We start from the raw sequence: 14,817 nt of genomic DNA on the forward strand, positions 1-14,817 counted from the left end.
TTCTGAGGCCAAAAGGGGCCTCCCGGCCCGAGGTGACCCGGGGCGTGGCCTCCGGTGGGCGTGGCCAATGCGACCCCGCCCCCGGAGTCCCGTCCGCCGGCAGCGCAGCCCCGCTGGACGCTCGACCCGCCATGGCGCCCCTGCCGCTGCTCTGCCTCTGCGCCTTCGCCCTGGCGGCGGTCCCGGGTGAGAGGGTCGAGGCGGGATGGGGCAGTGTGGCCCCAGAGGGCGTCTCCCCATGGGGTCCCCCAGACGTGGGCGCAGCTCCCCTCGGGTCCCCCGAGCGCGGCCCGTCCCCTCCCCCGGGGTCCCCCAAACGCAGCCCCTCCCCCCAGCTCCCCCAAGTGCGACCCCTCCCCACCCCTCGGGGTCCCCCAAGTGCGGCTCCTCCCCACCCTTCGGGGTCCTCCAAGTGCGGCCCCTCCCCTCCCCCGGGGTCCCCCAATGCGGCCCCTCCCCACCCCTCGGGGTCCTCCAAACGCAGCCTCTCCCCCCAGTTCCCCCAAGTGCGGCCCCTCCCCACCCCTCGGGGTCCCCCAAGTGCGGCCCCTCCCCTCCCCCGGGGTCCCCCAATGCGGCCCCTCCCCACCCCTCGGGGTCCTCCAAACGCAGCCTCTCCCCCCAGCTCCCCCAAGTGCGGCCCCTCCCCACCCCTCGGGGTCCCCCAAGTGCGGCTCCTCCCCACCCCTCGGGGTCCTCCAAGTGCGGCCCCTCCCCTCCCCCGGGGTCCCCCAATGCGGCCCCTCCCCACCCCTCAGGGTCCTCCAAACGCAGCCCCTCCCCCCAGTTCCCCCAAGTGCGACCCCTCCCCACCCCTCGGGGTCCCCCAAGTGCGGCTCTCCCCTCAGGGTCTCCAAGCGCGGCCTCCCTCTCCCGGGGTCCCCGAGTGCAGCCCCTCTCCCGGGGTCCTGGGAGCGCAGCGCGGGAGGCACGCGGGGTAGCCTCCCACCGCTGGGGAGCCCCATGCCTGTGGACTGCAGGGGTGCAAGGACCGGGGAGCCTTCTTTAGTCACGAAGACAGAGGGAAGGGTGGGGGAGGCCAGCATCGGGGCGCACTTTGAAATCGGGGTGCTAAGGCAGATGCTGCGTCGCGCCCCTTTGCTCAGGCTTCGCCGCTTCGGAGGAGCCCCCCGCCCCGCGCTGGGGTGTGGACGGCCAGCTTGCCCTGGAGGACACGGAGGGTGAGTCCGCCCTCAGGGGTGTCCCCGAAGCCCCCCAAATCCGGACAGGGCGGTCACCGCCGGCCCAGGCGAGGAGACTGGAGGAAACAGCTGCAAAAGAGCGTTAGGAGGGGCGGGGGGGGGGGGGATGAGGGCCAGCCCCTCCCCCTGGCAGCTCTATGGGGAGGCATCCGCTGAGGGGTCGCCTCCTCACCCTGGGGTCTGACTGGGGGTCGCCTCCTCACCCTGGGGTCTGACTGGGGGTCGCCTCCTCACCCTGGGGTCTGCACCGGGGGTCGCCTCCTCACCCTGGGGTCTGACTGGGGGTCACCTCCTCACCCTGGGGTCTGCACCTGGGGTCGCCTCCTCACCCTGGGGTCTGACTGGGGGTCGCCTCCTCACCCTGGGGTCTGACTGGGGGTTGCCTCCTCACCCTGGGGTCTGACTGGGGGTCGCCTCCTCACCCTGGGGTCTGCACCTGGGGTCGCCTCCTCACCCTGGGGTCTGCACCTGGGGTCGCCTCCTCACCCTGGGGTCTGCACCGGGGGTCGCCTCATCACTCTGGGGTCTGACTGGGGGTCGCCTCCTCACCCTGGGGTCTGACTGGGGGTCGCCTCCTCACCCTGGGGTCTGCACCTGGGGTCGCCTCCTCACCCTGGGGTCTGCACCGGGGGTCGCCTCATCACTCTGGGGTCTGACTGGGGGTCGCCTCCTCACCCTGGGGTCTGCACTGGGGGTCGCCTCCTCACCCTGGGGTCTGCACCGGGGGTCGCCTCATCACTCTGGGGTCTGACTGGGGGTCGCCTCCTCACCCTGGGGTCTGCACTGGGGGTCGCCTCCTCACCCTGGGGTCTGCACCTGGGGTCGCCTCCTCACCCTGGGGTCTGCACTGGGGGTCGCCTCCTCACCCTGGGGTCTGACTGGGGGTCACCTCCTCACCCTGGGGTCTGCACCTGGGGTCGCCTCCTCACTCTGGGGTCTGACTGGGGGTCGCCTCCTCACCCTGGGGTCTGACTGGGGGTCGCCTCCTCACCCTGGGGTCTGCACCTGGGGTCGCCTCCTCACCCTGGGGTCTGCACCTGGGGTCGCCTCCTCACCCTGGGGTCTGCACCTGGGGTCGCCTCCTCACCCTGGGGTCTGCACCGGGGGTCGCCTCATCACTCTGGGGTCTGACTGGGGGTCGCCTCCTCACCCTGGGGTCTGCACTGGGGGTCGCCTCCTCACCCTGGGGTCTGCACCGGGGGTCGCCTCATCACTCTGGGGTCTGCACCGGGGGTCGCCTCATCACTCTGGGGTCTGACTGGGGGTCGCCTCCTCACCCTGGGGTCTGCACTGGGGGTCGCCTCCTCACCCTGGGGTCTGCACTGGGGGTCGCCTCCTCACCCTGGGGTCTGCACTGGGGGTCGCCTCCTCACCCTGGGGTCTGCACTGGGGGTCGCCTCCTCACCCTGGGGTCTGACTGGGGGTCGCCTCCTCACCCTGGGGTCTGCACCGGGGGTCGCCTCCTCACCCTGGGGTCTGCACCTGGGGTCGCCTCCTCACCCTGGGGTCTGCACTGGGGGTCGCCTACTCACCCTGGGGTCTGCACTGGGGGTCGCCTCTTCTGCATTGCGGGGGAGGCAGGTCAGGATGTGCACTGTAACCCCGGCTCCGTGGACCCTGCTGCCCTGGGGAGTCTGAGTAAGATGCCTCCCGGGCTCCTTAGGCTGCGTGTGCTGCATCCCAGGCCCGTGGGCGGTTCCCCGTAGGGAGGGACCCTCTAACCACCCTGGGTCTGAGCGCCTGGCCGCCCGCAGGGCAGGGCGAGTGGACAGCGTGGTTCAACGTGGACCACCCTGGCGGCGACGGCGACTTCGAGAGCCTGGCGGCCATCCGCTTCTACTACGGGCCGCAGCGCGTGTGTCCCCGGCCGCGGGCCCTGGAGGCGCGCACCACGCGCTGGGCTTCGCCCGCCGCTGCAGGCGAACGCGTGCACCTGAGCGCAGAGCGCGGCTTCTGGTGCCTGAACCGCGAGCAGCTGCACGGCCGGGGTTGCTCCAACTACCTGGTGCGCTTCCGCTGCCCGCCGGGTGAGTGGGGCGGGGCCAGGAGGGGCGGGGCCTGCGCTGCTCTACCCGCTGTGAACGGGGGCGGGGCCTGCACTGCCCCCTCTACCTGATTTGAGCGGGGCGGGACCATGAGGGCCGGGTCAGAGATTGGGCGGGGTCAGGAGGGACGGGGCCTGTGCTGCTCCCTCTACCTGGTGCGCTTAGGGTGTCCTCCTCGGGGAGATTGGGGCGGGGCGTGGAGGGCGGGGCCTGCGCTGCTCCCTCTACCTAATTGGATGCCGGTGCTGGCGGCCTCCGGGGGCGGGGCCTGTCGTGTTGTGGAATGGGCATTTGGGCAGTGGGCGTGGCCTCCGCTGCTCCCGGCGAAGGGGCTCCTGGTGAGGGGCGTGGCCTAGTGTGGGGGCGGGGTAAGCGCCTCCAGCGCTCAGGGTGGGCGGAGAGGAAGCGGGAGCCCCCTGGAGACCCTCGCCATTGACACCTGAAGGCGATTTGGAGGGAGGGGCGCCCTGGGGGTTGTGCCCTTAGCTCAGGGAGCTCCTGGCAGTGAGGTGTCCCAGTGTGAGGGTGTACAGTGGCCAGTGGGGGGCTAGGGAGGCCTGGGGTGCAGGGACAGGCAGTGGTCGCACCCCTGGGTGCCCTGGAGAGCTGGTCCTGAGGTGGCGAGCCCTGACCCCCCTTCTCGCAGAGGCCGCTTGGGGCCCGTGGGGGCCCTGCTCCACGAGCTGCGGGCGGGGGCGTCGCCTGCGCCGCCGCCAGTGTCCCGGCCCCCAGGGGCCCGAGTGCCCCGGGAGCCCCCAGGAGGCTCAGGAGTGCGAGCAGCCCGCGTGTCCAGGTAGGGCGGTGGGCGGCACCTGGCAGGGCGGGTCGGCCCTGCGCCCTGCAGGTGGGGGCCGGGGTCCCTGGGCGGGCGCTGAGGGTGCACGCGGCCGGGTGCAGGGCGCCCCTCCCTCGGCAGCAGGGGTGCAGCCCGGCGCACACGCGGCCCAACCCAGACACCCTCCGGCCTGCGGCCAGGCGGACACTGGAAGTTCCCCTCCGGCCTGGGCGCCACAGGCACCGTCTGGAGACGGGCGTCGGCACATACGGTGGGGGCGCCAAAGGCCCGGGGTCCCCGCCCAGCCCGCCTGGCACTGCCTGCCTGGTACCTCGGGCCGCAAGTTTCCAGCCGAATTTTCCATTTCATGGAGAGACTGCTGTGTGGGGGAGGGAGAGGCCCTGAATGCAGCTCAGGCCCCCTCCCCCAGCCTGGACCTCACTCTCAGCCCCCCAGCCTGGACCTCACTCTCAGCCCCCCAGCCTGGACCTCACTCTCCTGTCCCCCAGCCTGGACCTCACTCTCCTGCCCCCCAGCCTGGACCTCACTCTCCTGCCCCCCAGCCTGGACCTCACTCTCCTGCCCCCCAGCCTGGACCTCACTCTCCTGTCCCCCAGCCTGGACCTCACTCTCCTGCCCCCCAGCCTGGACCTCACTCTCCTGCCCCCCAGCCTGGATCTCACTCTCCTGTCCCCCAGCCTGGACCTCACTCTCCTGTCCCTCAGCCTGGATCTCACTCTCCTGCCCACCACCCCGGCTGCAGGTCCCTCTTTGGCCAACCCTGACCACAAGCTCCCTGAATTCTGGGGGCCTCAGGGCCTGAGCATGAAGCCCGCCCCCAGGAAGGGGTTCCAGCCTCTTCCCCTATGTCCCCCAAGATTGCAGCCACAGCTCCTGCAAGTGTCCCGACCACTCACTCCTGGGCCGGGTGGTCAGCCCCTCAGGGCAGCCGCTGCAGGGGGTCAGGGTGTCCCTTCGAGAGTGGCCGGGCGCCAAGGCCACCAGCGATGCCTATGGAAGCTTCCGGATGCCCGGCGTCTGTGCCGATAGCCTGGCCAATGTCAGCGCCCACGTGGACGGCTTCCTGGGGGGTGAGGCCCAAGCCCATGCCAACAGCTCCGTGTCCTCGGTGGTCACGCTCGTCCTGGAGAAGCTGGGTGAGCACCTGGGACAGGGACCAGGGCACGGGGATGAGGACAGGGACAGGGGTACTTGGGGATGAGACAGCAGGGCCTGGCTGGCACGGGAGAGAAGTGACAGCGTCATGGGAGGTCACACGGGGGCCGGAGGGAGGATTCTGTCTTGTGAAGGGGGTGGTGCTGATAGGGGCCTGCTTTTAGAAGACGAGCTGTGAGGGGCGGTGGTGGCACCTGGCTGAGCGCACATGCTACAGTGCGCAAGGACACAGGCTCGAGCCCCCGGCTCCCACCTGCAGGGGGAGAGCTTTGCAAGTGGAGAAGCAGGGCAGCAGGTGCTCTCTGTCTCTGGCCCTCTCTATCTCCCCCTTCTCCTTCGATTTCTGGCTGTCTCTATCCAATAAATAAATAAAAAAAATTTTAAAAAGATGATGAACTGTGAGGGCTGGGGAGACAGCAGAGGGATCTGTGAAAGATTCCTGGGAGTGGCGCAAAGCGTGAGGACCAGCATAAGGATTCTGAGTTCGAGCCCTGGCTCCCCACCTGCAAAGGAGTCGCTTCACAGGCGGTGAAGCAGGTCTGCAGGTGTCTGTCTTTCTATCCTCCCCTCCTCTCTCCATTTCTCTGTCCTGTCCAACAACGACATCAATAATGACAACAATAAAACAAGGGCAACAAAAGGAAATAAATATCAAAAAGTCATACATACATGATTCCTACGTGAGGCTCTGAGTTCCAAGGTTCAGTCCCCAGCACCACCATCAACCAAGGCCGAGCAGGGCTCTGGAGAAAGATAATAATAATAGTAATAATAATGCTAGGGAGACAACACAGAGTTCTGCAAAAGACTCTCCTGCCTGAGGCTCTGAGTTCCCAGGTTCAATCCCCAGCACCGCCATCAGCCAGAGCCGAGCGACTGGGAGCCCTCACCAGCAGGGGAGGGCGCCTTCCTCGCCACAATCCTGGCTCCGTAGGGTAGATAACTCAGCACCAGCACCGGGGGAAGCTCTGCTGCGTGGTGTCTCCTCCATCTTGTTCTTTCTGGGGCGGCGACATCACACCTGCGGGAGTTGTGGGGCCGACACCCAGGAGCAGGCCCCGGGTGGACGGTGTCCCCGGAGAAGGGGCTATCACCGTGTCGCTGTGCCCCCAGAGAAGCCCTATCTGGAGCAGCACCCCCTGTCCCGCGTGGAGGAGGCTGGCGGGAACGTAACCTTCTGCTGCAAGGCCTTGGGCCCTGCAAAATATGCCTGGTGAGGGCAGGCCGTCAGGGCGGGAGGGGTGAAGCCAGTACCCACCGCTGGAGATCCATCCCCATGCGCACCCCGCCACGCCTCCGATGCCCGCGACGCCCCGCCCTCATGTCCCTGACGCCCCGCCCCTGTCCCTGACGCCCTGCCCGTTCTTGACACCCCGCCCTCGCGTCCCTGAAGCCCCGCCCCTGTTCCTGACGCCCCGCCCTCACGTCCCCAGGTTCCACAACGGGTCACTGCTGGGCGGGCGAGCCCAGGGGCAGGGGCGGCACCTGGAGCTGCGCGAGCTGCGCCTGGACCAGGCGGGGAGCTACCACTGCGAGGCCCGGAATGCGGTGGGCCTGGCGCGCTCTGACCCCGCGCAGCTCACGGTGCTGGGTGAGCCCTCCTGCCTGGGTGCTGGGTGCTGGGTGAGCCCTCCCGCCTCTGGGTGAGCCCTCCTGCCTGGGTGCTGGGTGCTGGGTGAGCCCTTCCGCCTCTGGGTGAGCCTTCCTGCCTGGGTGCTGGGTGAGCCCTTCTGCCTACGTGCTGGGGTTGCCCTCCTGCCTGGGTGCTGGGTGCTGGGTGAGCCCTTCCGCCTCTGGGTGAGCCTTCCTGCCTGGGTGCTGGGTGAGCCCTTCTGCCTACGTGCTGGGGTTGCCCTCCTGCCTGGGTGCTGGGTGCTGGGTGAGCCCTCCCGCCTCTGGGTGAGCCCTCCTGCCTGGGTGCTGGGTGAACCCTCCCGCCTCTGGGTGCTGGTTGAGCCTTCTCCCCTCTGAGTGCTGGATGAGCCCTCCAACCTGGGTGCTGGGGGCACTCTTATGCCTCTGGGTGCTGGGTGAGCCCTCCCGCCTCTGGGTTCTGGATGCTGGCTGAGCCCTCCCGCCTCTGGGTTCTGGATGCTGGGTGAGCCCTCCAACCTGGGTGCTGGGTGCTGGGTGAGCCCTCCCGCCTCTGGGTGCTGGATGCTGGGGGAGCCCTCCCGCCTCTGGGTTCTGGATGCTGGGTGAGCCCTCCAACCTGGGTGCTGGGTGCTGGGTGAGCCCTCCCGCCTCTGGGTGCTGGGTGCTGGGTGAGCCCTCCCGCCTCTGGGTTCTGGATGCTGGGTGAGCCCTCCCGCCTCTGGGTGCTGGATGCTGGGTGAGCCCTCCCGCCTCTGGGGGCTGGGTGAGCCCTCCAACCTGGGTGCTGGGTGAGCCCTCCCGCCTCTGGGTGAGCAGGAGACAGCCTCAGCCCAGCCCCGCCGAGCCCTAAGCGCCCCCTCTCCGCAGCCCCGGGCCAGCCCGCCTGCGACCCCCAGCCGCTGCCGCATTTCATCCGCCTCCCCGACGGCTGCGGGCTCTTGGACGTGGGCACCTGCTCCGCCTCGGCCTGCCCGGGGCCGCCCGGCTCGCCACCCCGCTGCGGGGACCCCGCCCCGCACTGCTGTGCGCCGCTGCGCCTGGAGGCCCGGGAGGTGCGCTGCGGGGGCGCCGCGCTGCCCCTGCAGGTGGTGGTCGCCTGCGGGTGTCGCCGCTGCTTCGCGCCACGCGCCCTGGTGCGAGGCCGCCTGCTGGCCGCCGACTCGGGGGAGCCGCTGGCCTTCGCGCGCATCCTGCTGTTCGGCCGCCCGCACGGCCTCACCTCGGCCCGCGGCGGCTTCACGGTGCGCGTGCCGCCCGGGCCCGCACGTCTGGTGCTGACCTTCCAGGACGCGCGCGGGGACTTCGTGGACGCGGTGCGCGCGGTGGCGCTGGACGCGCGGGGCGGCGCGGACGCCTTCCTGGAGGTGCGGGCGCTGCGCAAGGGCCCGCCGCTGCTGCTGGCCGCCGACCGCGGCCACACGCTGGCCCTGGGTGCGAGGCCCGGCGCCGCGCCGCTCGGGGAGCTGGAGCTGCCGGCCGGCGCCTTCCGCACCACCGCGGGCCTGCCGTACGCGGGCCCGGTGCGGGCGCGCCTCACCTGCGTGGACCCGCGGGACCTGGCGGCGGCCGCGGCGGCGCCCAGCGACCTGCGCTTCGCGGCGGCGGCGGGCGGGCTGGCGGCGCTGCGCACCTACGGCATGTTCGCGCTGGAGCTCCGCGCCGCCGGGGAGCCGGGGGAGCCCGGGGAGGAGCTGCGCGCCGGGCCGCTGGCCGTGCGCCTGGACGCCGCGCTGGTGCGCGCCCCGGGCCACGCCGCGGCCATGCGCCTGTGGACGCTGCACCCGCACTCGGGGCTGTGGGAGGACGCGGGCGCGCTGCGGCGGCGGGGGCGGGCGCGGGCGCGGGCGCGGCGGGAGGAGCGTGCCTTCCTGGTGGGCCTGGCCGAGCTCCGCGAGCGCCGCCTCTTCAATCTCGACGTGCCCGAGCGCCGCCGCTGCTTCGTCAAGGTGCGAGCCTACGCCAGCGGCCGCTTCGACGCGCGCGAGCAGCTGCGGGGCGTGCGGGTCACCCTGCTCAACCTGGAGCCCGCGCCCGGCTTCGCCGCCAACCCGCGCGCCTGGGGCCGCTTCGACAGCGCGCTGACCGGGCCCGACGGCGCCTGCCTGCCCGCCTTCTGCGACGCGGTGCGGCCCGACGCCTACACCGCCCTGCTGAGCGCCGCGCTGGGCGCCGAGGAGCTGGAGCCGCCGGCCGCCGCGCTGGGGGTGCCGGCCGGGGTGCGCGCCCGCCTGGCCTACCGCCGCAGCGACCACGGCCGCCCGGGGCTCAAGCGCACGGCGCTGCGCATCCAGGTGGCGCGGCCGCGGCCCGGGCGGCCCGAGGAGGCGCGGGGCCCGGTGTACGCTTGGCGCCAGCTGCGGGCCTGCCAGGACGCGGCGCCCGGGGACCCGCACCTGCGCTTCGCGCGCGTGGAGGCCGACCGCTTCGAGTTCGACGTGGTGCCCTTCCCCGAGGCGGCGCCCGAGGCCTGGACCGGCCACGCGCTGGCCTGGTGGCCCGACCCGCAGGCCTTCCGCGCCTGCTTCCTCAAGGTGCGGCTGCGGGGCGCGGGCGAGCTGGTGGTGCGGGCGCGCAGCGAGGGCGGCATGCACCCCCGCACCCGGGGCCGCCTGTACGGGCTGCGGGACGTGCGCAGCGTGCGGGACTCGCGCGGGTCCGGCGCCTCGGCCGCCTGCGTGGAGTTCAAGTGCGCGGGGCTGCTGTTCGACCGGCGGTGGCCCGACCGGCCGCGCGTGACCGTGACCCCGCAGGGCAGCTGCCGCCGCGCCGCCGTAAACCCGCTGCTGCGGGCCTACCTGCGGCGCCGCCCGCCCCACGCCGCGCCCGCCGGGGCCGCCGCCTTCGCCCTGCTGGCGCCGCTGGACGCGCTGGGCCACAGCTATGGCGTCTACACCGCCCGCGACCGCAGCCCGCGCCTGGCCAAGGAGGCGGCGCTCGGGCGCTGCTTCCGCGGCTCCTCCGACGCCACGTCACGCCGCATGCGGGTGGACGCGGGCGTGGCGGTCACCTTCCAGTGTCAGGAGCCGCCGGCCGACCGACCGGGCCTGGCCCAGCGCCTGCTCGAGGCCCCAGCCGGCGCGCTGGGCGACGTCCTCGGCGACATTGCCAGGGAAATGGCGGAGGCCACGCGGGAGGAGGCCCAGGGGCTCTTGGGAGACCGCAGCGCCCCCCGGGACCCCGGGAACTCCAGTGACCCCGAGGACCTCGACCTCTCTGACCCCAGGGACATCGACCCCGTTGACCCCGAGGACCTCGACCCCTGGGACCCCAGTGACCCAGATGCCACTGACCCCAGGATCCGTGATCCTTGGGACTCCAGTGACCCCAGGGATTGGGACCCTAGTGACCTCACTGACCGCGACTCCAGTGACCCCATGACCTCCCCACCCGTGACCCCCATAACCCCATGACCGCCTGTCCTGTCCAGGTATTTCTTGATGCTCAGCTCACAGGCTGTGGAGTGCAGGGGCTGGTGGTGCAGGCTCTCTCTGGTGCTCTGGGGACCCCTCCCCGGGGCCCAGGTTATTAAAGATGCTTCAGTGATGAGTCTGCATCCTGCTGGAGCTCTGGGGGTCCCACACCCCCGCTTTCCAGAGCCGGAGACCCCGTGCTGAGATTGGCTGGGGGGGCATTTCTGTCTGGAGGCACCAGGTTGTGGGGGGGGAAGACATGGCTCAAAGCCCCCCTAGTGGACAGTCACCCGCTGCTCGCCTCCCCACCCCAGCCTTTTAGCCTGCTCCCTCCTGGGACACCCTTCCCTGAGGAAACAGGGTGCTGAGGAGGCTGAGACCTGGGTGCTGCTTGAGCCCCCTGGGTGGGGTGGGGGGCTGCACTGAGCTCCCTGGGTTGGGTGAGGGGCTGCCCTGAGCTCCCTGGGGTGGGTGAGGGGGCTCACTGAGCTCCCTGGGGTGGGTGAGGGGCTGCCCTGAGCTCCCTGGGGTGGGTGAGGGGCTGCCCTGAGCTCCCTGGGGTGGGTGAGGGGCTGCCCTGAGCTCCCTGGGGTGGGTGAGGGGCTGCCCTGAACTCCCTGGGGTGGGTGAGGGGCTGCCCTGAGCTCCCTGGGGTGGGGTGAGGAGCTGCCCTGAGCTCCCTGGGGTGGGATGAGGGGCTGCCCTGAGCTCCCTGGGGTGGGTGAGGGGCTGCATTAAGCTCCCTGGGGTGGGGTGAGGGGGCTGCCCTGAGCTCCCTGGGGTGGGTGAGGGGCTGCCCTGAGCTCCCTGGGGTGGGTGAGGGGGCTGCCCTGAGCTCCCTGAGGTGGGGTGAGGGGCTGCCCTGAGCTCCCTGGGGTGGGTTAGGGGGCTCACTGAGCTCCCTGGGGTGGGTGAGGGGCTGCCCTGAGCTCCCTGGGGTGGGTGAGGGGGCTCACTGAGCTCCCTGGGGTGGGTGAGGGGCTGCCCTGAGCTCCCTGGGGTGGGGTGAGGGGCTGCCCTGAGCTCCCTGGGGTGGGGTGAGGGGCTGCCCTGAGCTCCCTGGGGTGGGTGAGGGGCTGCCCTGAGCTCCCTGGGGTGGGGTGGGGGGCTGCCCTGAACTCCCTGGGGTGGGTGAGGGGCTGCCCTGAGCTCCCTGGGGTGGGTGAGGGGCTGCCCTGAGCTCCCTGGGGTGGGGTGAGGGGCTGCCCTGAGCTCCATGGGGTGGGTGAGGGGCTGCCCTGAACTCCCTGGGGTGGGTGAGGGGCTGCCCTGAGCTCCCTGGGGTGGGGTGAGGAGCTGCCCTGAGCTCCCTGGGGTGGGATGAGGGGCTGCCCTGAGCTCCCTGGGGTGGGTGAGGGGCTGCATTAAGCTCCCTGGGGTGGGGTGAGGGGCTGCCCTGAGCTCCCTGGGGTGGGTGAGGGGGCTGCCCTGAGCTCCCTGGGGTGGGTGAGGGGCTGCCCTGAGCTCCCTGGGGTGGGTGAGGGGGCTGCCCTGAGCTCCCTGAGGTGGGGTGAGGGGCTGCCCTGAGCTCCCTGGGGTGGGTTAGGGGGCTCACTGAGCTCCCTGGGGTGGGTGAGGGGCTGCGCTGAGCTCCCTGGGGTGGGGTGGGGGGCTGTGCTGAACTCCCAGGGGTGGGGGTTCATGTGCTGTGCAGTGTGGTGGGGCTGTGGGTTGAGGTGGGTCTTGTTCTGTGTGGTGGGGGGACTCTGAGCCCCAGAGAATAGGGCTCCTCTGTGTCCTGCTGCAGGTGGGGGCTGGGTGTTGGCACCCCACCAACCATAAGCAAGGGGTGCAGGCGGGTGGTGAGGTGTGCGGGGCGTGGCCTCAAAGCACCTCTGTGCTCGGCCTGCCCCCCTGCTGCTGGGCAAGCTGCCCAGGCTCACCCCAGGGACCCCACCCCAGGCCCCTGGTTCCCTGTCTCTGCGGGACTGGGGCTCCCTGGCCCCACTGCAGACAGGGAAAGGGGCCAGAGGAGCAGGAGGCCATGGCCCTCCCCCAAGACGTCCTCCTGAGGGAGTGGGGGTGCCTGCACAGCCGGCCCGGCCAGTGGGTCAGTGCAAGCCTTGGGAACCCTAGCCCACTCCCCCCTTGTCCCGTGACTCAGACGCTGGATGAGAGGCCCCGTGTGTGGGTGGAGTTGGTCCCAGTGGTGGGTCAGGCACCAGTGTCCAGGACAGCAGGACCCTCCCTCCATAACCCGGTGGCCCTCGGGCGCGCTGGCCTGAGGGTTCCATCCATGTCGGGGGGTGGGAGGCTCGGGTGACACTGCAGGGTGGGCGCTGGCTCCTAAGAGGAGGTATCCAACGCTGGGGGCCCACCACGAGGGGCTGAGGCTGGGGTGGCACTGCGGGGTGGGCCATGGGCTCTAGGTCTTGTCGAGCCTGTAGGAGATTTCCCAGGGGAGTTGGGGAGGGCAGGGCAGGAAGGGCACTTGTTGCAGACAGGTGGGATCCGGACCCGAGGAGGACTGAGAGCCCTGGGGGGCGTGGGGAGGGGACCCGGGGACAGTGACGCAGATGACTGGGGTGCAGCTGGCAGGGACTTGGCCTGAAGTACTCCAGCAGGTGCTGGGAGCCCCCGACGGCCAGAAGGAGCTACTGACCATCACAACACATCTTCCCAGCTCTCCTGTGGGCTCTGACTGCCCGAAACTTCCTCTCAAGGATGGTTGGGGTCCTCCTCGCGCCCTGCGCCCTGGTCCTGGCCGGGTGTGCCTGGGTGTCTGCCTTTCTCATCACTGGTGTGGCCCAGGCTGACCCACTTTCAGAGCCCAGCACAGCCAGGCTTGCGGCCGGGGGAGTGGGAAGCCCTGGGCTTGGCTGCTGGAAAATGGGGCACAGGGCCAGCAGGGTTGCCTGGTCGGGCCAGCCTGGGGAGGGGGCGGGGGGAGCCCTGCCCAGGTCACCCGGCCTCAGGTCAGGCCATCCCTCCCTGTGTCCCCGAGGTCACCTGCCTTCCCCACCTCCCATGGAGCCTGTTGGGGCCATGAGTGGGGTCTCACGGGGAATCGGGCCTCCCGCTGACTCAGCCAAGCCAAACCTCAGGTATGTCCTGCAACTATCCCCGCTTGCCGGGTGTCTGGGTCCCTGCTGTATGCAGGTGGGCCCCCGCGGGAGGGTCGTGTGGAAAAGTCTCGCAGACGCCCCGTGGCGGCCCGTCCACGCACAGGATGCACGCCAGTCTGGGGCTGAGCCGGAGAGCCCCGGGTGACCAGCTATGGGCTATGACGGGTGGGTAGGAGTTTGCTGATGGACTCAGATGGCCTGGGGTAGGCGGTCGGTGGGGCAGAGCCTGGTCAGCTCGAGGATGGAAGGCACCCAAGTCTGAGGAGCACCTGAGAGGTGGCTCCTTTCTGGGAATCCTGTGGCACCCTGCCTCTGGCCACCCTGACCTCCTCTGACCTGTGGTACGGCCACTGGTCCCGGGTGACCCCACCCTGGAAGGAGTGGACAGCTGCATGGCTCATCTGGCCAGGGCGGCACACCTGGGCCCATGGGGGCTCCTCGGGACGTCCTCCCCCACGCTCTGCTGCTTGGGTTCGAGGTGTAGGGCCAGGGTGTCAGGCTCCTGCCCCCCGCCCCCACCGTCTGGCCTCTGGGCACAAACACCGGGAGCTGGCGCCCCTGGCATCTAGGCTGTGGTTGTGGAAAACAGCTGCCTGGCCAGGACCAGCTCCTGCTCCTGCTGGCGCCGCCGAGGAATGTGTGCTCGCTGCCCTCCGGGACCCGCGACGGCTAGGGACACGACGGGGTGGCCCCACTGCCACAGGGGTCCCGTGGCAGGGACAGGGGGCTCAGCCTACGTGGCTGCCCCAAACTGGGGCTCCCTGACCACCACCCCTCCGGCCTCCCACCTTGGGGGGCCCCTGTAACACTCCCATCCATCCAGTGTCCCCAGGTCACGTGAGGCCTGCACATGCCATGTGGGGGCATGGAGAGCGTCGGGGGGCAGGTAGCACCATACACAAGAACCCGGGTTCAAGACCTGCAGGGGACAGAGCTTCAGGAGCCATGGAGCAGGACTGCAAGTGTCTCTTTCTTTCTCCCCCACCTCTTGATATCTCTGTCTCTATCCTCCCCCAGCAACAACCCTGGAGTCAATTAAGAAAAAAAAAAGGGAAGAAAGAAAAGAAAAAGGACAGATGGGGACTAGACAGCATCGTGGTTCTGCAAGACACGCTCCTGCCTGAGGCTCCAAAGTGCCAGGTTCAGTCCCCCGCACCGCCACCAGCCACAGCTGAACAGGATTTTGGCTAAAGGAAGAAAAAGGAGGGTGCTGGCAGTGGCGCAGCGGGTCAAGCGCACGTGACGTGAAGCGCAAGGACCGGCGTGAGGATCCCGGTTCGAGCCCCCGGCTCCCCACCTGCAGGGGAGTCGCTTCCCAGGCGGTGAAGCAGGTCTGCAGGTGTCTGTCTTTCTGTCCCCCTCTCTGTCTTCCCCTCCTCTCTCCATGTCTCTCTGTCCTAGCCAACAGCAACAACAGCTATACTACTAACAACAATAATGATAACAGCGATGATAAACAACTAGGGCAACAAAAGGGGGAAAAATAGCTTCCAGGACCAGTGGATTCATGGTGCACGTGGGAACCCTGAAACTGCTTTAGGGGAGCCT

The 14,817-nt window shown here is 70.0% G+C and overlaps 1 protein-coding gene across 2 annotated transcripts; it reads left to right on the plus strand.

Moving 5' to 3' along the window:
* Positions 1–70: 70 nt before the first annotated feature.
* On the plus strand, positions 71–10,337 carry CILP2 (cartilage intermediate layer protein 2). 2 transcript variants are annotated; one of them, XM_060181884.1, is made up of 8 exons: positions 71–186; positions 1,107–1,181; positions 2,957–3,229; positions 3,894–4,040; positions 4,901–5,179; positions 6,312–6,411; positions 6,632–6,789; positions 7,662–10,337. In XM_060181884.1, the coding sequence occupies exons 1-8, from the start codon at positions 132–134 to the stop codon at positions 10,202–10,204; spliced, it is 3,630 nt and encodes a 1,209-aa protein (XP_060037867.1). In that variant the 5' UTR covers positions 71–131; the 3' UTR covers positions 10,205–10,337. The 2 variants fall into 2 exon arrangements, with proteins under 2 accessions (XP_060037867.1, XP_060037868.1); XM_060181885.1 differs by having other exon boundaries at positions 6,632–6,841; positions 7,662–10,135.
* Positions 10,338–14,817: the final 4,480 nt, after the last annotated feature.

This window comes from Erinaceus europaeus, chromosome 23 (genome assembly GCF_950295315.1).
Source record: "Erinaceus europaeus chromosome 23, mEriEur2.1, whole genome shotgun sequence".
Lineage (NCBI taxonomy): Eukaryota > Metazoa > Chordata > Mammalia > Eulipotyphla > Erinaceidae > Erinaceus > Erinaceus europaeus.

What these genes read in the sequence shown, in the direction of transcription:
- CILP2 (XM_060181884.1), top strand. Translation starts at nt 132, where the DNA reads ATGGCGCCCCTGCCGCTGCTCTGCCTCTGCGCCTTCGCCCTGGCGGCG. An exon ending in TGCCCTGGAGGACACGGAGG is followed by an intron (nt 1,182 to 2,956) that starts GTGAGTCCGCCC and finishes GGCCGCCCGCAG; the next exon opens with GGCAGGGCGAGTGGACAGCG. An exon ending in GCTCGTCCTGGAGAAGCTGG is followed by an intron (nt 5,180 to 6,311) that starts GTGAGCACCTGG and finishes CTGTGCCCCCAG; the next exon opens with AGAAGCCCTATCTGGAGCAG.